The sequence below is a fragment of the Myripristis murdjan genome, chromosome 21, assembly GCF_902150065.1.
Source record: "Myripristis murdjan chromosome 21, fMyrMur1.1, whole genome shotgun sequence".
In the NCBI taxonomy this organism is placed as follows: Eukaryota; Metazoa; Chordata; class Actinopteri; order Holocentriformes; family Holocentridae; genus Myripristis; species Myripristis murdjan.
In genome coordinates this window covers 3651868-3678428 of record NC_044000.1, presented here as the reverse complement: position 1 = coordinate 3678428, position 26561 = coordinate 3651868, and the positions used below count along the sequence as shown (strand labels likewise).

At 40.5% G+C, this 26561-nt stretch overlaps 1 protein-coding gene across 3 annotated transcripts; it reads right to left on the bottom strand.

Annotated features, from left to right (window-relative positions):
* slc37a1 (solute carrier family 37 member 1) lies at window positions 1-26353 on the bottom strand. Of its 3 annotated transcripts, none has more exons than XM_030080775.1 (21): window positions 26192-26353; window positions 24610-24901; window positions 16848-16929; window positions 16495-16615; window positions 15760-15838; window positions 14190-14325; window positions 13744-13820; window positions 12845-13011; window positions 12367-12419; window positions 10751-10825; window positions 8721-8759; window positions 8106-8234; window positions 7086-7176; window positions 6543-6605; window positions 6196-6281; window positions 4626-4674; window positions 3215-3288; window positions 2954-3032; window positions 1906-2003; window positions 1203-1267; window positions 1-749 (listed from the first exon to the last, which is right to left on the bottom strand). In XM_030080775.1, exons 2-21 carry the CDS (start codon window positions 24663-24665, stop codon window positions 734-736), a joined length of 1635 nt encoding a protein of 544 aa, XP_029936635.1. In that variant the 5' UTR covers window positions 24666-24901; window positions 26192-26353; the 3' UTR covers window positions 1-733. The 3 variants fall into 3 exon arrangements, with proteins under 3 accessions (XP_029936635.1, XP_029936636.1, XP_029936637.1); XM_030080776.1 differs by having other exon boundaries at window positions 24610-24856; XM_030080777.1 differs by lacking the exon at window positions 8721-8759.
* Window positions 26354-26561: the final 208 nt, after the last annotated feature.

Genomic DNA, 26561 nt, shown 5'->3' with positions numbered 1-26561 from the left:
ATATTTTTATACCACAGCACAAGGTAGCTACAGTTTGGCATTTTTTTTTTTTTTTTTCAGTTTTCAAAGTTCAAAATCTCAGCAGCCATCACAGTAACATGGGATTGACTGGTACTATCAGCAACACTCATGAACCCAACCCCCACTGCTGTCATGTGGTCTTTACTATATATTCCACTCTTGGAGGGAAAGCCCTTCAGACTGTGTGTGACAGAAGTCAAAATGGCTGCCATGGGAATGAGGTCAAAAGATGGTAAGGTGTAGAAGAGAGGAACGGTGCTGATGTGTGTGTGTGTTTGTGTAAATGTGCTCCTAAGAGCCTGTAATCCTCCAGGTTGAATTCTACTGCCATTCTGTTTGGTTCATCAAACTCGACGCTTCTCCAGGAATGAAAGTACAGTCTTACTGCAGTTAAATCTACTAGAAGAGCAATGTGTGTTTGTTTCTTTGTTTGTGTGTGTGTGTGTGTGTGTGTGTGTGTGTGTGTGTGTGTGTGTGTGTGAGTGGGAGTGAGAGAGAGAAAGAGAGACAGAGAGAGAGAGAGAGCATGTGTTTGTGTTTGTATCTGTATGGCTAATCCTTTGTGTCCAGGACGGTCCAGTTGTTGTCCAAGTCACAGTCCATTCCAGGCTTAGACAAGTGGTTTCAATATACAGTACTTTATGTGTGTGTGTGTGTGTGTGTGTTTATAGAGTCAATACACTCCTGCGTGGAGTTTGTGCAATCAAAGTGCTCAGTGCTCCTTCAACCTGTGAGACAGAGACAAACATTAACACTGTATAGATAAGTTGGGTGTCATTAAGCTGTACAGTCTTGTGCACAGCAACACCAACAAGCTCCACGAACACTGGACTCACCGCACACCAAAACACATTCAGCCAAGGCATCATTCAGTTCCTATAATGTCTCTGCTTAGTATTCATTAAGTTAATTAAAACATCTAAGAGATCTAAACATCATGTGTCCTGGACTCAGCTATTTTGATCATCTCCAAGCTGGCTGCTCAGTAAGTACTTGCACTGCTCAAAGTAGCCTGGAATTCTGAGACAAGAAAGAAACCAAAGGGGTAGATGTGTAAAATATGAAACCTTTGATCAAACATTACGTTGTTTCAGAAGACAGCTGTGCAAAAAACAGGGTGTAAGAGAGATGAGACGATGATGAGTAGAACAACGGCAGAATGACAGAAAAGCAAGACTCACTCTACAGTGGAGATGGGGCGGGGTTTTCTCGAGGTCAGCTCCTTAGTCACGAGCCGCAGCAAAAGCTACACAACAGGCACACACACACAAACACACTGAGTTAAATATTAGTTATTTATTTTACTGCAGACTTTAAGTATTTGTTCCTTGACAAAGCTGAATGTTAAGGACAGCTCAGTGAAAATAGCTGACATATTCCATTACACAGTATAAAGTATAAAGACTTTATCCCTGTTAAGTAGTGAATTTTGGCTTTTTGATGGGAACTGGCTTGGCTCTGTTCCTTTTTGAGAGACTTTCAAAAGACTTTAGTTTTTAGTTATTATTTTATTAGGTTAGCCATGTGGCCATATTTTGCTCACAACTTTGTTTGGATTCATAATGAAGTCACCAGGTAGCCATGATAAAAAAAGAAAGGTTTACACCAAGGAGCTGTTCAAAACAATACATTTGTTCACCAACAACACAACACTATTGTAAAGTGTGTAAGACAAATTACAAATGTGTTAAGATAAGATGAACAATAGGATGTAGACATGTGTGTGTGGGTGACTGTAAACATCTTTCTGTTTAGGCACTACTATTACTATCATCATTTTTATTATTACTATTAGTTCTTGACAACTGATTCCATTACTACTACTACTAAAACTATTACTGTTACTAGTAATGATTGTATTTGTGCCTTCATTATAGCACTCACCAGCAGAGCTAGGAAGTCAGCAGTCATCAGCATGTAGAAGACCTGGTCCCAGCCGCCTGCAGACAGCAGTCCAGCCAGCAGGGGGCCCACTGCTGCGCCTGACAGAGCAGAGATAAAGGCCCAGGTGTTCATTGTATAGACATTAAGTTAATGAAAAATCTACTGGATGTTGACCAGTAGAAAGTAAAGTAAAAAAAAAAAACTGCATGAAAGGAGAAGGTATGTGATTTAAAAAAAAAAAAAAAAAAAAAAAACATACAAAGTTCCATTGGTGTGCAGTACAGTGGTCCCTCGTTAATTGCGGGAGTTACGTTCTAAAAATAACCCGCAATAGGCAAAATCCGCGAAGTAGTCAGTTTTATTTTTTATAATTATTATAGATGTTTTAAGGCTGTAAAACCCATCACTACACACTTTATATACTTTTCTCAGACAGGCATTAACATTTTCTCAATTTTCTCTCGTTTAAACACTCAAAGTTCAAACCTTCGTAGAAAAATAAGTCCAGTATTATAGCGACCGAAGATTTATGTAAATTTGGCAAGCTGAACGCATTCTGTACTGTACAGGAGACACGGCACAGAGGAGATTGATTGACAATCTATAGTCCCTTAGCCAATCAGGACACAGAACACAATGCGCGGGCTCTCCCTTAGCCAATCAGGACGCAGAACACAATGCGCTGTTTAAAAAAAAAAAAAAAAAAAAAAAAAAAAGCATGCAAAATTGCAAAAAAAAAAAAATCTGCGAAACTGCGAGGCCTCGAAAGGTGAACCACATTATAGCGAGGGACAACTGTACTTTAGTCCTCCAGTACTAGTTGATTTGTATGGTGCTAAGAAATGTGCTGTTGTTGTTTTACTAGCTGCTACAACAGTGTCTTCTTACACTGTTGATTGTGTTTCAAGTGTCTTGCTACTGTGATTTACTGATCCTCCTCTATGATAAATTTCTCTCCAACAATGTATCTACATATCTATCTGTTTATGTTTTTATGTGCTGGTCTGCTGGAGCCAAAATGTGTTATCAGTTGATGCGTGGCACTGACCTACAGACCCCGTGCCATCAATGATGGCAGTGACAGTAGATAAGGCTCTGGCGTTGCCCTTCAAGCTCTTGTGGGTCCCCTAAGGTCAAAGGTCAAAGCAGAACGAAGAGAGGAATGAGGGAGGTGCACATTTGTCTGTGTAGCCATAAAAAGCAAACTTCCCTGAGTTGCTGTTGCATTTTAGAAGAAACTAAAATTACACTAGAATTAGACGAGACACTTACATTTGTAATAATACAGCGTACATAGGAGCACACTTACCAGGTCTGCAGATACTGCTGTTGTGATGAGGGCGTACGGTCCATTGACTAGGCCTCCACACACTAAAAGCATGCCTGGCAAAGACAAATAGCAGCACAAGCTCAAGTTTATTTACGTTTATTTCATCACTGCTACAGTCCTAAAGCACTTTATATACTGGGAGTTTATAGAAATGAGTCCACTGTGGTACTGTGTAACTCTACAGACAGAGAAGTCTGTATACTCTCTGTGCACCTAAGGTGGAGTAACAGCCATAAAACGTGCACTACTTTGGAGAATACGTGCATTGACGTTCTGTGGTATGCGTACAATACCATGATGACACTACTTTGGTGCTGACATCACTTGGCTGCACCGTATACATTGCTGCATCGTGGTTAAACTCCTAATCACATTCAACAATGTCCTCTGGCGTATTGCTGGGAAAATAAGCCGCAGCTGCTGAAGCCATATATTATGAAGGTGATTAGCTGGGTAGGAATGCCACACTGTCTACAGTGGATGAGTCACTAAGGATGATTACTGATCAAGTGATGAACCCATCAGTGTTACAGGGGCCTTGTGACAAATTTGGTTCTGGTCTGTTACTGCACTACATCATGTAATTTCCTATAGATAAAAAAACCAAACTCTTACATGATTGATTAACTGACTGATAGATTGAAATAGAGGGATATTTTACGCCATTGTCAGCATGTTGATGAAAGTCACAAAGCTGTCATGAAAACAAATATCTTCAGTATTGGTGTGAAATAAGTGAAATGAGAGTGCCCTTCACACTGACTATGTTTACATGCACACCATATTCTGGTTCGGGTCAAAATTCCGGTTAAGGTAACTGCGCTGCGGCAACTGGAATATTCCGTTTACATGTTACTTGGCATATTCCCGTGTTTCAGTGTATTCCACTCTCTTACGTAATGCGACACTCAGCCGCGGGGGGGGTGGGGGGTTGGGGGCAGCAGTAGGCGTATAGGCGTCTGAGTTGCCGGAAATACAGAAGAAGTCTTCTTCTGTCGCTATTTCTGTTTTCTCCCATCAATATACTCCGTATTTAAGTGTTTGATTAGCTGAAGGCAGACTGCAGTCTCCTCCTCACTCCAGAAATGCTGACTCTTGCTGCTTTTCGCCATGCTGTTCGCCATGTCGTTTTCTATGCTTGCAGTAACCATAGCAACAAAGACACCCCAGGATTCATTGTGCATCAAGCATGCGCAGACGTAATGGAATATTCTGGTAAGGGGTCCAACCGGAATATGACCTTAATCGGGTTCGGTGTGTGTTTACATGACTCGTGCACAACCAGAATATTGCAGATATTCCGAATAATACAGGAATATGCTGTGCATGTAAACGTACTCATTGCTGGAACAGAACAGGTCTGACTGGCTGAGTGTGTGTTGGCTCTTACCGATGGTTGGCCCCAGGCCAAACTCACTGATCATGGAGAAACCATACAGCTGGAGAACAAACAAAAGAGACAACATCAGTCAACACCAACATGACATCTTTTATGATTCATGCATCATGACAAAAGAGACAGCAACACAAACAGAGCTACCACACAGTGTTAAGTTACAGGAAGAGTTTAACACCTACTTTTTCAACACTATGCTACAGCTGTACCATATCTCCATATTATATCAGTATTATGATATGAGACTTGATATGGTCTGGGATTTTGGATATCATAATATCATGAGTGTTGTGTTGTGGTATTGTTTTTCCTGGTTTTAAAGGTTGCATTACAGTAAAAGGATACAACTTATTGTAGCTGTTTTGTTATTTACATACCTCCAAGGTCATCATATCTTATTCACTCTAATGACTGATTATCAAAAATGCTCTCTGTATAAATATCTTAATGGAGCCAATAATAGTCATCCCTACAACATGGATATTGGTCAGATATTGTGACAAATGATTTTGTCCATATTGCTTCAAACGGCGGTACACCACAAAGAATGGTGAATAGCTACAGAATTTATAATTAGAGTAGCGTATCTTCTTGCATCATAAACAAGAGGCACTTATGCTGCCTAAGGTACTGACATTTGTCATTATTTATATGCAAATATACCAGATGCTCCAAATCAGATCATCTACTCTATAACTGTGGCCGAGTTATTGGGTTCATAAAAATGTGTATACGCCCTACATTACCACACAATATCCTGCACAGAGTGGTGCTGGGACTAAAATACTAGGGAAGATGTTTTCAGTAAGAAATAATGTTTGCTAGAAGAACAGCAGGGGGAGCCAGAGAGATGGAGACATGGTAACAGAAAAGATTCAACTTTCTGGCCAAAAGCCACACAGAGTTCTGTGGCTGTGGAGGGGACTCAGATGATCATTATTTAGTCTTCACTGGAATATTAACAATGGTGTTTGACAGTGTATTGACATTTAATGACACCTTTATGAGGAGTGCAAATTGTACCACTGCACTTGAGATTGTGGAAAGTGCTCATACCCCTGTGAAAGGACAGTTTGACAGTATAGTAACGATATTTAATGACACTTTTGAGGAGGAGTCCAAATTGTGCTGTTATAGTGAGGGCAAGGGCAGTATTCATTAAGCACTGACATTGATTAAATAACCGGTAATGTCAAAATAATCCATATATGACACTTACTGTCAGTAATGTTGTAATGTTGGCACAACACAAAATTGTGGCGTTATTTTAGAGTCATTTGATCTTAAAGAGTTGAGCTTCAGTTTCTTTGTGTTCAAGCTGAGTCACCCTTGTTAATGTGAAGGTGAAGGCAAAGACCCTATAAGCAGTGTCTGAGACCCCTGCACATCAAAGCTGTTTTCACACTGGGTTCCAGTGCTCCAGTCTGGTGTTCCACGACCAGAAGTCAGGTGCTATAGCACTTCGAATTATTGTTAAATGTACCTACTGTGTCATGTTTATGACTGGTTGTAGTGCCTTGGCTAATCTCAAATTGTCACAATCGTGACCCGCCAAACAACTTACCGTTGGAGCAGCCAGCAGCAACATGACTGCACAGGTGGTGGCTCTCTTTCCCAGCTTATCTGAGATGACTCCAGCCAAGATCCCCCCTGCACACACACACATACACCTGCTAAATGCTTAGCCAAAGAAAAAACGTCATTTCTTCTACTAGCCATATTGCACCAAGGAAAAGACAAACAATTAGTGAATGAAGGGTGAGGCATTACATGCCTGCACATACACAATGTATACAATGAGCGCTCACAAAGAGCAAGTTGACACACATGAAATTACGTAATACAGGCTGTTACCAACGTAGAAGAACAAGATAAGAAAAAAAAAAAAAAAACAGAACATAAATGACCTACCCACTATTCCTCCAACGTCAAAAAGGGTGGAGAGATCACCTGCCTTCTTGGCGTCCAGGTGAGCTGTCACACACACACACACACACACACACCTATTATCTCCATTCTCCCTGAGGCATTACTCTACATGTGATGCCACAAGCCTTAATAATGGGGCTGAATGGACTGGCCTGCGTCCATTCCACGACACAACAATGTGGTATTACTTAGATGGCCACAAATAGCCGGTAGGCTGACGGGCTGACTGGGTGATCACACTGCAGATAACATTACACTCTGTCACACTACCCGGGCTGCTGCTGTTGCTGAGAAAGGTCTGAAAACAACTCCATTGCTTTTCCTTCCTGGGAAATGGCATATTGTTACATCAGGCATCCATAAAATCCCCCCCTAAATTTAATACCATCATAGATTTCTGAACAGCTCCCCTGCGGGCCCTCCCACAGTAGGATATGATGATGGCTAAAGTTGTAGCTGGAAAGCGACAACCTCTGATGTGCATGAACCCACGGCCCAGCCCCAGCGGTGTTGTTGGGTGCGTACCTGCTTTAGTGATGTAGAGAGGCAGCCAGAAGAGGAAGGTGTAGCTGACCAGCTTGGCAAACAGCAGACACAGAGAGAACTCTATCACACCCTGTGAGAACAAACAGCAGGCAGATAGTTAAATAGACACCTGACACTTGGACAAAGGGTACCAGATGGATTAGTGCCAGGGGTTTTCACACTTTTTAATGTTCTGCACCCACAGGTTTGCCTTTCATTCATTTCCTTCATCGCAGGCACCCATTTGAAGTGATTCTGCTCTGCAAACCCTTATGTTTAGTTTTAAATTGTTGAGATGTCATACTTTCACCCTGACAAATACATTCAAAGCGGTGATTAAAACATAATATTCAAATAGTCAAACTTGTCTTTGATATCGTAACCACCTCCTGTTTGGTACAATAATGACTTGACCCTTTTGACCCAGTCTGGTACACACATACACTTTGGTATTTGGCTGGCATGTCCTTTCAGAATACATTAAACAACAAATTTTAGGAACTATTACTATATAACGTTCATGCAGCAGAGCAATGAACTGCAAAGATGTAGACAGACAAGGAAAGCCAGTGCTGATCTATTTAAATCTACTCATAGATTCTATGCAGATACTGATAGCAAGTTTTGGTTTAAAACTGTGGATAGCTAATATTTTGTGCAAATATTCTAATTACATTTAGTTATAAAACAGCTTTTAAATCTTTGTATTCCGGATCTATATAATAGCTATATCTCTATATGTCTATCTATCTATCTATACATCTATATAACTATATCTATATATCTATATATAGCTACGTGTGTGTGTGTGTGTGTGTGTGTGTGTGTGTGTGTGTGTGTGTGTATATAAACTATATCTATAGATAGATAGATATTATTGATATTATTGTTTTATCAGTGTGGAGAAGCCATTGAACCAGCATTTACACCATAATGGGACAATTCTTCCTTTAGGCAAGTTTGATTACATATTTTAAGGCTGACAGCAGCAAATGGCTTTAATGTGGCGACAGTGCTAACCGGTATGCGCAGGGCTCCCATGAAGCTGATGGCGGAAGGCTCTGATTCGCTCTTCACCACCACAACCTGCTGGACAGGGACACACACAGTGCCGTTGTCCCTGGGCAGTAACAGCTCTGTGTCATAACTCTGAGAAAGAAAGAGAAAGAGATAAATAATTCATCCCCAGCTGTGTCAACACAAATCCCAAGCTCCCGAAGTCCTTGTGAATCAAAAGGCCTGGGGTAAATCGAAAAAGGCACTGGATGTGTGACGCCCCAAAATGTAAGTGAGAAATTCTGTTTTTTTCTGTGCTATATCCAGCATAGGCCAAGACACATTACACAGTACCTTAAGATGATTTTAAGTGATTTTTCTATGATTTTTGACTTTTCTGAAATCACTTAAGAAAGATACTGATGAATGAACTGAGTGAAAAAAAACAATTAAATCCCAACCACATTTCGGTGTCACAGTTATCCATATAGGCCAATAGAGGAAGTGCAGTAAAGTGTGGAAAATCACAGGACAGTGTTTGGCCCATGTCTGATTTCCCAACACTCCCCTTAAATCTGACCCACCAGCCACTGGCCAAACCCACATAAACAACATCCTGGAAGCACTGAGGGAACTGACCTTCCTGTTCAGAATGTCATCATGGTAATAGCAGTATGCCTGAATGAATTACAATGACATGTTAAAAAGTAACTTATAACAGTGTTGAGGCTTTAAGGAAAAATCCACCTTCAGACACTCCCTCAGTTCACTTCTCTCCACCTTCAGTTAGATATCATCAACCCATGGCATCCCAGTTAACTTTGTAACTAAGAGATTTGCTAAAAAAAAAAAAAAAAAAAGAAAGAAAAAAAAAGGCTGTATTATATTAGTGGAACTAACTAAGAGATTTTCTAATTTTTTCCCATGGTTAGATTTTCAAATATGGCAAGATTTCTGTGGGATTGGGCAGCTATAAGGTAGCAAGGGATGTTTTTTATGGAAAAAAATATTATTTTTTTAGGGGCTTGATAAATGGCTGGAAGGGGACTTTACCTTTTTGGTGTATCCACTTTCTTTTAGCCTGTCTCTTCTCCATGTACTTGTTTCTGAGAATGTCTTTCAACAATCCATAAAGAAAGGTTATAAAACTTGCTTTCAGTCAAAGGTGAGAGAACAGGCACATACTTTAACTATGAAAGCATTGTCCTCCGGCTGTGGTTTGTATGTGGAGGTGAACAGAGCAGTGGTGACGGCAACACAGAAAAGGTGGGAGTTTTTTGAGTTTTTCCAGGTGAGAAAAAGTGAGATGTCATGATGTGCTATGTGCTTGGTTGTTCCAATGATAAAAAAAAAAAAAAAAGTGTGGCCAAAGACAGATCTGGCCTTGTGTTGCTAATCTTGGTGGAGAAGTTGGTATCTCCTCCTGTTCTACAATACATTCCTGCCTGTAGGACTGTTGAACATCGGTGCAAAATGGAAAGAAGTTTTTGCTATCTGACTCTGAAAACTGACACCAAAACCCAAAGTTTACTGGATATGTTTTAGACACTCTACTGCTGCTGCACTGGAAACATGACATGTGGCCGGACATCCACAGGAACAAGAAAACACGCTGTATAAAGGTATCAGAGAGTTCTTAATGCTTTTTAAGACTTTTTTAAGATCAATTTCAACACAATGTAAGACTCATTTTTGGGAAAAAAAAATCATCCTTTTCTTATTCCAATGAGCACTACATGTAAGTATAAAGGTAAGTATGATATATTTGGTCTCGCGCCGAGGTCAGTTTCAGGTAGGAAGATGTTTGGTTATTGACTATTTGATTGTAGCAGATTCCTTTAGCTTAGATAGGAAGCAGCTGGTAGAAAAAAAAATCAGGACTTTTTTTTCTCTCACAAAACAGAACTTAGAACCGTTAAGTCCAAGGATAATTGTGGATTTCTTTCTACAAAAAGAAGTGAATAATCTGGTTCTTATGTGCATGTAATGTGGTGTATGAGTATAAGTGTAGAGAGAGTAATCTGCAACTTTTCCTTACAGGTTAAGTGTGGCATGTCAATATAAAGAAAGTGCTCTGATTCTGAGCTAGGTTTAGAGTTTTATAACATGAAGCAACAAGATCAATATGATACTCATCCCCTTAAAGCCTTGAGTGACTATACTCCCATTTACCAACAAAAGCACGAAAAACACTCTCAAGATCCAATTTAAATGATCCTGAAGAAGGATCATTTAAATTGGACAGCAAGTTTATGTGGGAATTTAGACCTCATAAAATCAAATATAACAGTATTTGTTTACTTTAAATGCGTAAAATTTACTAAATTCAGTTTAAGACATTGAGTTTAAGACCTGCAGGCACCCTGGAATAATACACAACCAAGCAACAGTAACAGGACTGCAGGGTAAAGTGGCTAGTGACCAACAGCATTATGGTGTTTTAAGGTGGATTTTTCCTTTACGATACTGCAAGACAGACACAGATACACAAACAGAATGCAGGATCACATGTAAATGTTACACTGGCACACAAGCACTGACACACACACACACACACACACACACACACACACACACACACACACACACACACACACACACACACACACACACACACACACACACACACACACACACACACACACACACACACACACACACACACACACCTGAGTTTTGCCTTCTTTGTATTGCAGATAGAGCTCAGTGTGTCCATTTACTCCATTCCAATTCTTGGCAGGCATCTGTGGAAAGACATATTATCAGCTTCCATTCTCAAAGTTTTTAGTGGACACTCGCATCCACAGTGACTTAGCTTTCATGATTGCAATATGATAGCTGCCTACATGAAGCTGTGGTCGTGAACCTCAGCTAAATGTTAATCTAAAAAAATATTACATGCAAATTAAATTGAAAAATCATAAGCCTGTTCACTGCAAGCTGAGTGGCTTCTGCCAGTGGAAACAGACACTTTACTCAGTACCAATGAAGCACCAATGAGCAGCATTGTTTCTACTCCACGGTCTCTTATTGTGTTGTTCACTTGTTGTCTAATTTCTCAGCAGAGGGAAACTTGTATACTAAAAATTAAGTACAGGAATATAAAGATGATGTCTGCAACCAAACACCATCCATGAGGATCTATAGCTGATGTGGCACTGGATAAAAGGATCAAAATAATGCCTTTTTCTTTGGATTTTCTTTGGCTATCACTGTTCATAACTAGCCAGTTCTTCTTCTACATGTGGTTACAAAGCAAGATTTAATTCACACTCTGCACAATGGAAACCAAGGGGACAATTCAGAGAGGGGAAGGTAATGAGACATTGTTTGTGCCTTGGCTTGCTAACACTTGAGCTCTCCTCTCAATTCTATGCATGACTCAGGGAGGCTTTGTAAGTCACGCAGCATGCTTCAGACAGCCGCTGCTTCAGACAAACACTCAGGTGGCGCCGGTTGCAGCGGTGACTGCTGTCACACGCCACAGCAGATCTTCTCATTCTGTGTTCACATTACAATTAAAAAAAAAAAAAACATCATGATGCCAGTTAACTACAATGGCAAACTGCCTTCTTACTGCTGGGTGACAGGACATTTGATTAGTTAATGTGCCTTTATACAATAAAAATCCCATAAACCAGCATAGTGAGATTGTTCATTTTCAATATTTCATTACAAGATGTCTAATGGGTCAGATATTGTATTAAAAAGGCATAGTTATGGCTCAGGTAAATAAAAAAATCTTTTCTCCCAGACTCCAAAATTGTCAGCCAAAAGGACAAAGTTTGTGCTAATTCAGACAAGCAAGAAGAGCAAGTAAACTTTACCACATTTTTCAATTCTCCTTGTTCCAATACTGAATACAGTGATTATCTGGTTTGCTGTTTAACAATAAAAAACCAGCATCTAATGCAATAAATGTGTAAAATAAGCGGTAAAATGCATTCAGGTGTGGTCCTGTAAAATTATCCCTGCAGAAAATGTATGACTTTCTCTGTCACTCTCTAACCCTCAAGATACTCCAGAAATTCTAGACTAAACACTAGTGGGAAACCTGCAGTGAGCTGAAAAGACACCCTGAGGCACAAATGGCTGCAGATACACACTGACATTCATCAGAAAACACAAGCAAGAGTTATCCAACTAATGTACAGAAGATACTGGCACAATTCTGTCATAGTATGACCAACATTACTATGGCAGAAACACAGGGGTCCAGAAAGTTTTAGGTTTCAATTTCCTGCAGAAGAGATAGAAATGGAAAGAAAACACACTCAATACTCACATTACTGCTGGAGGCTGAGTTCTGAGCATATATGCTTTTCAGGTCATTTGGATCTAAAGGAGAAAACATGAAGCAATAAGATCAATATGATACTCATCCCCTTAACACCTTGGATGACTATCCTCCCATTTACCAACAAAAGCAGGAAAAACACTCATTTTGCATTTCTTTTTTTTTTTTTTTTTTAATTGTCATGAGTTGCTGTTATTTTAAGCATGTAAAAAAATGTTGGTGCAAACCACAGGCACTCTCACTTGGAACAAACGTCTCTAGTAAAAAAGAAAAAGATAAGAAGCCCTTCATGTGCACAGTTTCAGGAACAAGCACAGCAAATGCACAGCACTGCTTTTTCAAAAGAAAAGAATCACAGCTGCTTATTTCGCAAAGATAATTTATATGGTGTTCCATGTATCATCTCTGAACCCTGACTTCCCCCTCACTCTTCCTCCTCCTCCAGTCATGAGGAGACTGTACTCACGCTCGATGAGGAAGAGGAAGCAGACGATGCCCATGACTGCAATGATGAGCCCAGGGACGATGAAGGACAGGCCCCAGTTGGAGGAGACCCAGTAGCCGGCGATCAGAGAGCCCAGGATGTTGCCCACCGACGTGTGGGAGTTCCACAGTCCCATGATCAGACCACGCCTGGCAGGGAGACGGGCACAAACAAAGGCACATCAGGATGCTGCTGATTTCCAGTGAATCCTATGTAAATCTTGTCTGACCAGCTCTCCATATTTTGTTGTAAAATCCTAATATCCAAATGGGATATTACATTGTGCAGCCTGCCTCCAATACTCCAACATTTTGGGTCTATGCAAGCCCTAGCTTAGCTCCATCAATCTGAAAAAAAAAAAAAATAAATAAATAAAATAAAATAAAATAAACCTTACATCATCTCTGAAGCTGCCTTATTTACACAGTGTATCATATGGATTTGAAATAGATGGAGTTTAAATGGGCATAAATAAGACAGCTTCGGAGTTGCTGTAAGGTTTTTTTTTTTTTTACTTTAACTGAGCTAGGCTGATGACTTCCATAGTTAACATGAAATGCTACCCATAGGAACCAAAAAACTGGGCATACAGAGGTAAAAATGGTATCAAACATCTTGTCTCAGTCTGGGTAAGTCAGAGAAAGTATTTTCTGGGAATTCCTTTTAACAAAGCAGTTCATGTTATTTCAAGTTATATTAAATTATTCTCAAATGCCTGCTGAACAAAATTCTCTGATTGACCAGACACATCCAAAATCATCAGATTCTGTGGGGTGTTTCTTTTTCCCCCCTCATAAATGCCTAACACTTATTGCTCTGAGAGTACAAAAGCAATTGTTTCACAAGTGTGCAGATTCACTCTTTGCATGATTATAGCTCACCTTCCTTTGCCAAACCAGTTGCCAATGCAAGTTACAACACTGGGCCAGCCAGTGGTTTGCACTAAGCCGTTTGCAACCTGAAAAATAAGGAAAAACTAAATGAGAAATGAATACATTTCACAATGAGGCAATAGGAATGCATTTGTCAGGTATTCAACCCAATGAGTGTTAGGAATAAAGATCTTGAGTGAAGATGGATACCTGTGTTTAGTGGCTGAATGCCCAGTATGTATGTATAATTTTGTGCAGAAGTTTGTTTAAAGGCATGAGTGTGTGTTGTGGTGGTATAAGTGTGTGTAAATGCCAAGATATCTGTGTAAATGCATGTGTGTGTCTGTCAGTTCAATTCCCTGTGTGACAGTTTAATCACTACCTGTAACTTCCTTACTGAATGTGCAGAATTGTGTGTGTGTGTGTGTGTGTGTGTGTGTGTCTGCATGTCTTACCTGTACAAATATGTAGAAGCCCAGGCTGTGGATGTTGTAGATGTAGCCCAGTCCAAACAGGCAGGTGAACAGGCCACTGGTCAGCATGCCCACCGTCAGGTACAGCCGGATAGGCAGGCGCTCACCAATGATGCCGCTGTGTGGGTGCACAGTGATGACATCACATCACATTAAGCAGAGCAGCATATTACATTCAAAGTTTTAACAATTTCTACCAACATTCTGGCTGTATCGTGGGATCATATTTGGTATACCAGCAGATAAAATGAGCAAAAATGAGAGGCATGTTCATTTCCTTCCAACAGTACTGCTGATGTGAAGTGTGTGCCTGCAGCAACACACAAACTGTGATTCAACTGTGAAACTTTGACACTATTGCTGAATAAATGAATGACAATCTGTTCACACTAATCTCTTTCCATAAGAAAACTACTGAATAAATAAAGCATGATGAGTTTCAGATATTATTCAGCATTTGCATTTTTAACCATTTTAAGTGCATAACTACAGAGCATTAATTGTTCTGCAATAGACAGACAGACAGACAATCTGATTGGTCTGAGCCAAAGGGTTACTGGGTTCATTTGCCAGCTTTTGCAGAAAGCACAGAGTCCATTAGAAATCCTTCTGGTTGCTGGTAACTTGTTTGTGTTCCTACATGCACATGGATGGGTGCACCTTGAAGTCAGTGTTTTCGGTACACACTGATAACAACTACAAGAAAGTCACTGACACCTCTGAGAGCTTTAATGTGATTATGGATACTATGCAAGCACAAAGGGCGCAGGATGGTGATGTAATATGAAGTATGTAATAAATCATGGTCGTTATTGATTGGCACAGTAAAGAACTCTCATAGTTTTACTCTAAAAGATATAACGTGTTACTATGAAAATATGAGTAAGAAGTTTTTATGTTCTCTAGGTTTTTTTTGGTTTTTTTAATGAATTGAATTCAATGCTTAACTCTCTTGCTCTTACAGACATTTACATTTATACAACATTTTTGTCATCATCTGCATCATCTATGTATATTTTTGTTGTGAATAAAGTTTTGTTAAAAAAAGACCGTCCTCTTGGATATTGTTGCTATAAAAGAGTGTATTCAACACAGACTACGCTCAAAAGATTGCTCAACTATCGTAAGTGCTGAGCTGTCTTTGCTGCTGTTGAGACTGGGACACTGGTCCTGGTACGTCACATACAAAAAAAAAAACAAGAACATGAAAGGAGGGTGGGCAAGGGAAGAGGCAGAATGGTAAAAAAAAAAAAAAAAGACCAAGAGCTAATGGACAGAGGGAGGGAGATAAAGACGGAAGCTGTTCTTTTGTTCCTGAGAAAAAGAACTGAAAGGTGAGAATACAGACAGAAAAGAGGAGGTGACATGAGTGACTACATGTACACTACTGCTCAACAGCTCTTTTCACTCCCTTTGAAAATTAGGCAGATTTAAAAGGGTAGAATCAAAACACACAGCCTGAAGATATGTGTAGATTTTAATTGATCTTAATGTGATTTTGATATTCAAGTCATTTGACTGATATTAAAATCCCCTCATATCTGTTTCTTACCTGAGGTACATGCCCACTGCATAGGCACAGAGGAAGGAGTAGTCCATGGCTCCCAGCAGCTGTTTGTAGTTGCTTTTATCTGGAAATAGAGAGGAGTTTCAGAGTTTTGATCACCTCATCAGTCACTAAGTCATCACATCTACATAAAACAGTATACAATAAATATATATAATACAATATATTTTCTTTCCACACTTTCTTTAGTTCTTTAAATGCTCAAGAATTAATGAACTCATTCTTCATTTGAAAAGGAAGCAACCTATCCCAGGGTTTCCATGTCATAGATGAGGGTCAATTCAAACCCTCAGACCTTTGCTGGACGTCATTCCCTCTCACCACCCTGTGCTTTCTGTCTATGTCCACTGTCCTATCTAATAAAACAGAAATGCCCAAAAAATATTTAAAGGTGGAGCCAGCAATTCTGACTCCACCTGACACCTGACTATGATACACCTAAATGAGTAACACCTGTGTTTATCCTGTCATTTCTGAATGAATAGTTGTCCATTGTTGGCAAAACTGAAAAAAAATGAAGAATGAAGCACAAAGTCAAGATCTGCCACACAGATACTAAACAGATAGTACTCCAATAGCTAACCATCTGTATCATGGACCAAGCCTTTACAAGTCTTGACTCAACAATGTTTTGACAGCCATATGTATCCTTAGAAAACCAAACACGTCCTGAAATCCTCCACCACCCATGAAATATCATCCCCCACACTGGATACAAACCGAAAGGCTTCCAGCTGCAGTCCATGTCTGTGTGGAGAGAAGCGCGGGAGGGCTGCTGGCTGCTGCTGGCGGCGGCGGTGGCCAGCTCGCTGACAGACGAGCAGTTCTTGTGGAGTTCACTCTGTGAACACAAACAACCAGACAACCAGACAGATCATGTGACAGGAAAGAAAACACACTGTGGTCACTTCTATCCCATGAGGACAAGGTGGGAAATATGCTCCTGTGAAACACAAATCCTGTCTAATAATGTATTTTGGACTCTGATCACTTGGCAGGGAAACTTAGCATGGACAGACTCATGAGTATGGTTTACAATATACACCATCATCACATGCTTGCTTGTGTGTTACCTTCACGATGCTGATGGGTTTCCTGGACAGGTGGAAGCTGGTGTACAGCAAGAAGGTGAGGGCGAAGGTGAGAGCTTTGTACCTGCAGGGAAGAAACACAAGGGGGCAGCACTGAGAACCAGCCTCACTGAGGGGATCACACAGCAAAGACCACCTCTTGATTATAAATTATGAATGCTACAATGACGTTCAATTACAGTTTTAGGCGGGCGATGACAGGCCTTGATATAAAACCAGCTTTCAAAGGGAGAGTCTGGAGAAATAAACCTCGTCTGCTTCAGTTGTGACATGTTAAGTAGTGTGTTGAACTCAGCTGAACCCCCATTCACTGCAATAAAAAGACACTAAACCAATAAGCAAATTGCAGAAGTCCCTCCACATACAGGAAGTGACAGTAACAGTGAGTATATAGAGCAGATGCTATTTAATGATCTCTTAGATACACAGGCGTGTTACTGACATGGTCATCTTCCAAGGAGTTAGCGTGTACTATGTAAATATAGAAAACAAATCACATGCCACAGTGAGTGTGACGCACTGTACAACTGGTCTGACCTCTTACATCTGGCAGATGGCCATTACAACATACCTGAGACAACAGAGAGGCGGGTTGTGAAATAGTCAGCCACGCAATATGCATGCAAATGTGCCTTGCAACAGGAATTTGAAGAACACGTTTGATCAGTGACAGGGACATTACACTGTGGCTGCGTAGCTTGTTAAACAGGGTGTGACAATGGTTGAAGGAAGGTCAAATCCAGCAGCTGGGAAGCCTGCCTTATAGCCTGCCTGCATAGCCTCCAGACACAACTATCCACACTACTCTAACCCCTTTAATTACCATGTGGTGCAATGACACAGAAAAAAAACAAAACAAACAAAAAAAAAAAAAACAGAGAGAGTCATCTGGAATGCAACAAAAAACACAGCCAAAGATGACACAATAAAATATAGTATCATATGAAAATGAAGTCAATACACAATACACACCAATATAAGGGGCTAAAGAACTGATACAGCACTGCAAAAAATAGTAAAAGGATTTTTCTTTTTTTTTTTTTGCACTGCTCTGAATGGACGAGACTGTTAAGTGCATAACCTAACTAAATAGCAACATTTAGTTTTTAAGTTCAGTTTATTTGAAAGGAATAGTGCACATTTGTGCCAAGAAGACTAGTTTTCCTCTGTTGTCCCTGGGTAGATGCATCGCACCAACATGTGGATTCTCTCACTGTGAACATTCACTTTGGGAGTCAAACTGGGAGTCAGTAAGGCAGTGCCAAAACAACAGGGACATCACTGCAAGCCATGGTCTCTATAGGTCAGGTTTTCATCACATCTTCCTCATGACACTACACCTCCATGGTTTTAAATCCTATCAGTCAGAATGAATAATATTTGCAAGGCTCTGATTGACTCTGCATTATCTTAGATTCATTTTTACACCTAACCCTAACCCACTAACTGAAACATCTGAGGTCTGTTGTTACAAGTAGTAGTGGTGTGCAGGATGCCAGAAAAACTCTGTTCTTCATATACATAGTAAAACAAAAAAACAAACAAACAAAAAAAACAAAACAAAACAAAAAAAGAATGAAAAAAAGGGTTTCATTGCAATAGCTTGAACCCATCCACACCTTGGCTGGATGTCATTCCCTCTTTCTACCCTGTGCTTTCTGTCTCTCGCCACTGTTCAAAATAACAAAACAGAAATGCCCAAAAAAATATTTTTAGCTAGAGTCAGCAATTCTGGAGAAAGTCTGTTGATATTTATATATCAGCAATCAATTTTTGCACTGCTTTGTTCCATGTAGTAACCTAAACGTCAATGTTCACACTGTGGGTGTAAAAATCAATACTAAGTCAATACAAACTGAAAATTTGACCAGTTCTAGTATTTTTGTTATCAGTAGTGTGAGTGCAACATGATCCCTCACTCTGTAACTCATATTCTTATTGTAATGTTGCTTTTATGTTATGTTATAGAGCTGCAACCATTAATCAAATAATCAGCTAGCTGTCAGCTATTAAGTTAATAGCCGACTATTTTGATAATCGATTCATCATGTTGAGTCATTTTAAGGAGGAATTTTCAAATTCTCTGATTCTAGCCTCTCAAATGTGAAAACTGTCTGGTTTCTTTAGTCCTCTTTGGGTGGTAGACTGCTGGTTAGGACAAAACAACATATTTAAGGAGGTCACCTTGAGATGTGGGAAACTGTAAAGAATTTTCTCTATTTTTACTGTCATTTTATGGATCAAACATTTAATTAATGAATTGAGAAAATAACTGACAGATTAATCAATAATGAAAATGACTGTTAGTTGAAGCTCTATTTTATTATTTGAAACACTTAAATTTGCAGTCATGCTCACAGGACAGTAAATCAAAATGAGAAAGAAGTTACAGCAGGACATTTAGTCCCTATGAAGTGTTTTGTTGGGCTCTTCGTTTTCAAATTGAAGGTTAGATGTTGCACAGTGTTCTTGCATTAAATTGAGCCTATCTGATTGAATACATAAATAATCATTAAACATGTTTAATGATTATGTTTTTGCTTACTTGTAATGTTTATTCAAAGTTTTTAAATAAAAGGAGTACATGTTGAATTGGATTTTTGATTTTGTAGGATATCAAATGAGGCATTTAGAATTGTGGAACTGCACTGGTACCATGTTATCCCTAACCTGTGCTGAAATCAGCTGCTCTAGCCTGGCTATGAGAGGAACTTCAAAACTTTAGAGGTGCTTGTGTGTGTGTGTGTGTGTGTGTGTGTGTGTGTGTGTGTAGTCAGACAGAAGAGCTGGACAGTCAACACCAGTTGGCTGGTGGGCAAACACATCTAAGTACTAGACTGGCTTTTCAAGCCCTGCACCGCATTCTGAAAATACACTTGCTGTTTGAGAAGAACAACTGCACACACACACACACACACACACACACACACACACACACACACACACACACACACACACACACAACAGCTGGACAGGATGTGGTGTGTCTATAAACTGAGGGACACAACAGGCAAACAGCTGGCAAGACACTGCTTAATGTACTGAAGCTGCACATCATTCATCAAGAAAGGGTCACAATACAATTACTGTTTCCAAGTTGCCAGAGGCTCCAATTTTTCATTAAAGAGAAAAGTGTTGCAGACAGTCAGGGTATTGAGGCGCTTTGAAAAATCCCTCTTGCATGTCTGACAATACAATTTATTTAACTCAATATTCTTTTTTTGTTTGTTTGTTTTATTTCACTGTAAATTTGACATTAATATGGACCAGGAAGTGAGTTTTGAAATGCAGGAATATTACCTCTTGGCAAAGTAATCACTGACTTATTAGCACTGATCATCAACCCTATGAAGTACAGTCACAGCACCCATGAAAAAAAATCTCCAGTCATAACACAAATAAATATTCTCACATAGAAAAAGCAATGTGATTTAAATGTATGTTTAGTGATTTGACTGGTGGATTAAATGAAGTTATCTGAAAAGTGACATAAAGCAGCTACACAGACAAATGCTCTTTGATCCCAAAGCCATAAAACTGTGTTAGCACTGTGACGTAAAACTGACACCAGGCTCTCTGCATCTCCTCTCCCCACCCCCTGCCAGAGAGATGCACATGTAGATACCACACACACACACACACACACTGTGCACACAGAGGTCAGTCTATAGGGTTGTCGATCAGCCGTATACAGGTTGACAACCCAACGGATTTCAGTCACAGACACTGATTATCTTTAAGTCTAAAAATGGTACGTTACAGTAAAAAGGGACAGTCTCCTAAACATGACTGTCTCCTCTTAGGTTAAAAATTGTCAAGACTTTTCCTGCACATAGACAGATGGAAGAAAACCAAAAGAAGGACAAAGTACGGCTGAATGATATGGTTAAAAAAAAACAAAAAACAAAGCGACTGCAACATGATTCACCATTTCAGCAGGAATGATCATTTTTGCATTATAATTTTCTGTTTCACTGAAAAAGCTGTTCAACTGATGATGGTGTAGTTTTTTGTTGAGGTCTTTTCCAAACAAACATGTTTTCCTCCACCTGGAAAATACAATGTGTAGGCCAAGGTATCTCTGTAGCACCACAATACTTTATTAACAACAATGAATTTATTCACTTTGAGGAAATCGGTATCTATGACAGCTCCAGATTACGCACAAGGCATTTTACAGTGGACTGTTTCTACTTTCAATATCCATATCAAATTCCTCCCAACGTTACATCCTGCCTGTCTATCCCGTTTCACTTGGAAATATGTCACCATGCAGAAGTTAGATTCTCTCAAAATGTCATTCATTCTGCCCTACTAAATAGGTAGAAATAATGGTACAAAAGATAGCATGCATGAGCCAAAAGTGGAAAAGTGGAGTTTTCCTCCCTGGCATGAATGTGTTGAATGCGGAAGTACAGGAATTTTTGCTTCTGGACAAGTGTGTCAGTAGTGCATGCAGACAAACCCAAAGCTCTGGAATATCAGCTCAAAGACAAAAATCCCCCCCAGTGAGTGAGAAGGTGAAGCCGGAGCAGAGCTTGAGTCTGGGCGGTCATGGTGCATGGATGGTTTCCCAAGCAAGCGCACTAATCCACAAAACCATCCTGCCCTGGCACACATTGGGACTATTCAATATTTTGATGTCGCCTGAGCAGTAAGCTCTTCTGACACAAGCCCCTCACTTCAATAATGGATACTGTATGCGCTCTAAGGGGGTTTATATATATAGTAGTGCTTTGTCATAATTTAATGTATGCCCCAAGAGCGCGTGCCAAATTAAATATTCAGTTCCCGGTTGTGGGTTTTATATGATATGCCAAACAGGCATTTGGATTAGCTATACAGCAGGGAAATTCTCAACTACCCTCTCTGCAGATTGCACATCTCGCTGCAGTTTACTGTATGGCAAAAGAAATAATATAGGCTAACTTTAACTTGTAGGCTAAAAAACAATCAGCATCAGTGCGCAGTAACATGCTAGTTTCCTTTGTTCTGATAGAGGTGGGCGTTATAAATTCATGGGGGGTGAAGAAATACAAGGCGATTCTCAGCACAAGCTCATATAGACAAATCCCTGTAATAAGAGAGGATTTGCAAAAGGGAGAAAGGAGTGAGTCATCTTTTCTCATGTAATTCCCCTTTCCTTCTTGACTAAGTTATGCTCTTGTCTAATCTTGTCTGAATTGAAAAGTTCTTGCAGTTTCAGCTTTAAATTTTCAGATTTGCTCCAGACTGTAATTTCTTGATTTGATATTTGCTCACAAATATCAGAATACATGAGACAAGGCTGAAACTAATGAATATTTACTTTTTCAAGTAATCTGTTTTCTTTTTTCAATTAATCATTTCATGTATAAAATGCCTTGCACAAGTTCCCAGAGCCTAAATTGATGTCTTCAAATTGCTTACGTAGTCTGACCAGCAACCAAAAAACAAAAAAAATCTGGTAGAACTGAGCTTTTCCGGCACACTGCGCACCGCTGCAGCTTGTCGCTGTAACAATACACCTGAGATGTTTCAGGCATGAGGCGTACATGAAACAAGACTGACAAAATGAGATATAAAACACAGCACAGACAATCAAACAATCATGAACTGACACATGACAACATGTCATTTAGCATCACACTGGAGATAACAGCTGATCATTAGTGTGACAAATGACTTGCTGCAGGTTCTCGCAGTGTGTCTTGTTCCAACACACCTGCACAAAGACGGTTCAGGTGTGCAGGAGTTGTTCGTTTGCATTTCATAATGATATGAAACTGAGAAAAACAAGACATAGCCTAATTAGCATTTGTGAAATGCCTAAAGCAAGTGATTGAAAAAAAAAAATTAAAAGTAATGACTAAATTATTTATTAAAATCACGTAATCGGGTAATTGCTTCAGCTCTAGTGTGAGATGACAGCCATTGATGGCCACAGACAATATGTAGCTACATGCATCAGGACAGTACATCACAAAGCCAAACTCATCAAGAGCAGGAAATTACAATTTGCACATTCTCTTTATTCTCTCCCCCTTAATTGTAGGGTTGGGGAAAAAAATCAATTCACTTAACCCTCCTATTATGTTTGAGGTCAATTTGACCCCATTCAGTGTTTAATGTCTCTAAATAAATTATTAACATTAAACTTTTTGCTGGGTTTAACCCAACAAAAAGTTAGGATCAATTTTGACAAAGGAAGAACTGGCATTTCCAACAGGGTCCCTTGACCTCTGACCTCGAGATCTCTGAATGAAAACAGGTTCTGTGGGCAGCCACGGGTCTCCCCTTTGCAGACATGCCCCCTTTATAGGACTCACAAGCAGTTTTGGGCAAAGGCCATGAAGTTTTTGCATGTCGTACAAATGTGTTCTTTTGGCCTGTTGTGAAATGGTGTGTTTTTGCATTAATTGTGTTTGACTGGAAAGCTGAGATTTTTGTAGATTCAATGAGCCACACTGAATTAATGTGCAATGATGTTAGCCCCCACAGTAGCCATTTCATTGCAGTGAGGACAGTGTAGTGACGTCACCGTATAAAAAGACCTTTGGAATAAATACAGTCTTGTGAAGCTTTACATCCACAAACTAGATTAACATTTTTAAAAAAAATGCAATAAATTCTGATATTGAATTGGTACCCAAGTATCGTGATAGTATTGAATCGGAAGATAAGCATATTGTCCCTGCCCCGCTTGCCAATAGTGATGGCGATCTAGGAAATGGAGCTTATTGTACTGCTGTACACACTGTTAAGTCTCTCAAGATAAACAAGTCAGCTAAACGCCTACAAAGTCACATAAATACACACTCGAGGAATGTCATGCAGCCAAGGAAAGTATATCCGTCTTTGACAGAGGCGAACATCTGGTTTACACAATGCCTGAGGTGTCTGAACTCGGTAGCTCCTGAATGCAGGAACTCCCTGTCAGTGGCCTGTCTGGACTGTAGTAATCACACCGCCCTCATGGCTGATGTACAGAGACAGTTACGATGACAGAAAGGCTGCGCTGATCTGTGATGATGGTCTGAGAGGAGGCTTGACAGACAGGCACAGAGGAAAATCATTGGCACACACAGAGACACGCAGGGACAGATGGATGCACACACTGTGCGCGTGTGCAAACACACACACACACACACACACACACATACACACAGACGCACTTCTGACAAGAGACAGATTTACACAGTGGCAGCGGGAGTCTGCATGCAGAAAGACAGACTGACAAACGGCTGGCAGTCACTTTCATGCATATTTAAAGTGATAGATAGAGGCTTTGCAGAACTTTGTGTCACTAATGTCCTACAGAGAGATACTGGGAAAGCTTGTGTTGTAGATCCATTCAGTAACACTAAAATTAAAAGTGGGTCTTAAAAGGTAGGTTTGTTTCCAATTTAGCAGTGATAACACCCCACAACTGGAAAAAGTCAACATAATTCATTATGTGGCTCAGTTCACCTAAAAATAGCTAACCCAACTGCATTGTGCTAATTGCTACAGCAGAAATGCGTATAAGTATGTACATGGAAACATTCCTAAACACTGCAATGGAAATGAACATGCCCACATGGAAATACTAAGCCAAAAGACAGACTGACAGCTGGTGAGCACTCACATTAATGTTAAGGGTAAACTGGCAATTGGAATGGAAAACATGTACTAACACCTCCGAGCACAAATGCAGCCAAGTAAAACAGGCTACAAAGAGAGACTAACACACAGACTGATGACACCCACTGATGGACAGACTCACCACTGGTCCCTGTTGAAGGAAACCAACAGGCGGATCCCAGGAGGAACAGGAGCCATGTTTAGACTTGATACTGATGACAGTGACGGGAGGCAGAGCTGGTCTCACACTGAGGAGGCCCGAGGAAGAAACGGAACAGTGCTGCTGCCTCGGTTCATCTCGACCTCAGAGGAGGCTGCTGGGAAACATGCAGCACCGGGAAACATGGCCCGACGGGAGTCGCTGGAGTTGATGGAAAGTCAGGACGTGTCTGGAGGAAGGAGAGTTGAAAACGGAGGGAGAAACAGAGGCGGTGCTGAGAGGTTGGGAAAGAGAAAACGGCAAAACAAAGCAGGTAAGCAAGGGAATAGAAAGATAGACAAAATGGAGGGGTTGAGGACAATCAGTGATGACAACAAAAGGGCAAAATTACCATAATGTGGCGGTTGTCACAACCAGTGTAACCTACTCATTTGTCATTTTGCAGAACTTGCTTCAGGCATGTGACATTTGGATTCCATTGCTCAGTGTAATCCACATCTGGCCTGTCTCCAATTCAAGTCTAAAAGCTTTGTTTAATTATTGAAAGTTTAACATCAGTTGAGCTTCAAGAGGTGTGCCTTCCCAAATGAGTCAAGACACACTTAACATCGCAAAATTGACAGCACAGGATAATTGAAAGCCAAACAGCAACCCAAAGGAAATGTTCAGTTATAAGGAATTTGCTTTAACTTTGAGTGAATTTTCTTCCACCTATGTGTTTGACTAGGCATCACTGTCCTGGCCATCCGTCTGACTACAAGCCGCTGTCCAGCTCTGGAGCCCTAACATGTGTTTGCAGTGGGGGCACATGATGGCACCAGGAGCCAATTCATTCCATTAGCACGCTCTACATGAATACTCCTCTATGCTACAGGAGAGAAGCAGGCAGCATCGTGACGTTGCAATGCAACATCCAGCCAACATGAGAGAGGAAAAGGCTGGGACTGGCTCACAGCCTCATTTAATGGTAATATGAAACCCAAAGCTGGAATTTCACCAACAAGCACGGTTGGTGTCAGGATCAAGCAACCCCAATCCAAATAAACGCTTCTAGCTCAGACTGTCATCATAATTTATACTTTTCTTGATATCACGTTCAGTGGCATGTTTGTTTGCTGAGTAAGAAAAGCATCTGAAACTTCATACATGTAGTATGCAGCCACTAGACGACCCAGTCTGACTGACTGCAGCCGTAATGATGAAACAGTGATACTGTACCTATATCGTTTTTCCTCCTGTTGCCCCGTATATCAAGGACCTAGCAAAGCACTGCGCCCCTCGTAGCCTCAATCTTTACTTATCAATGGTGGAAATCGATAATAGGAAAAGCGACGCAGCTTATCAACAGAGCAGCATTAAACGCGGGTCATTTTATCTAAAGTGTGAAACAATACTGGTGATAAAACGTATGACGGAGCCTTTTTCCACTCAGCGGCTAACGACAGCACAGGCACCGAGGCTCGTTCAAATGTTCGAGCGCCGTCGACCTGCCATGCCTCGGTCCCGTGACATTAACGCAAATTTGTCCGTCGCCCGTGATGAGTCTCCGCTGGTGGGAGCTTACCGTGTGTGGAGACGATAAATTCGTGTTCCTTTCTGCCCTCAAACGGGCGGCAGAGCCTTCACTTCCTTGTTCTGAGGACGCCGCATCTGTCACCTCAGACAGAGAAAGCCACAATACACTGCTGCCGCTGCTCGCTGCTCCCCGCTGCTCTGACGTCACCGCCCAGCGAGCAACCGGCTCGGCGCTGCGAGGCAGTGCGAGCGACTGAATGAATATCGAATAGATATCGAATAAAACTAGTCAATCAGTGTTAAAAATGAACGTAAAAATGTCAACGTGTTAAATCTAAAATTGGTTTCACGGCGAAATGATTGATTATAGGTGGTAAATATCATGGCTAAATGCAGAATTACGAAGCTTAGCCCCAATT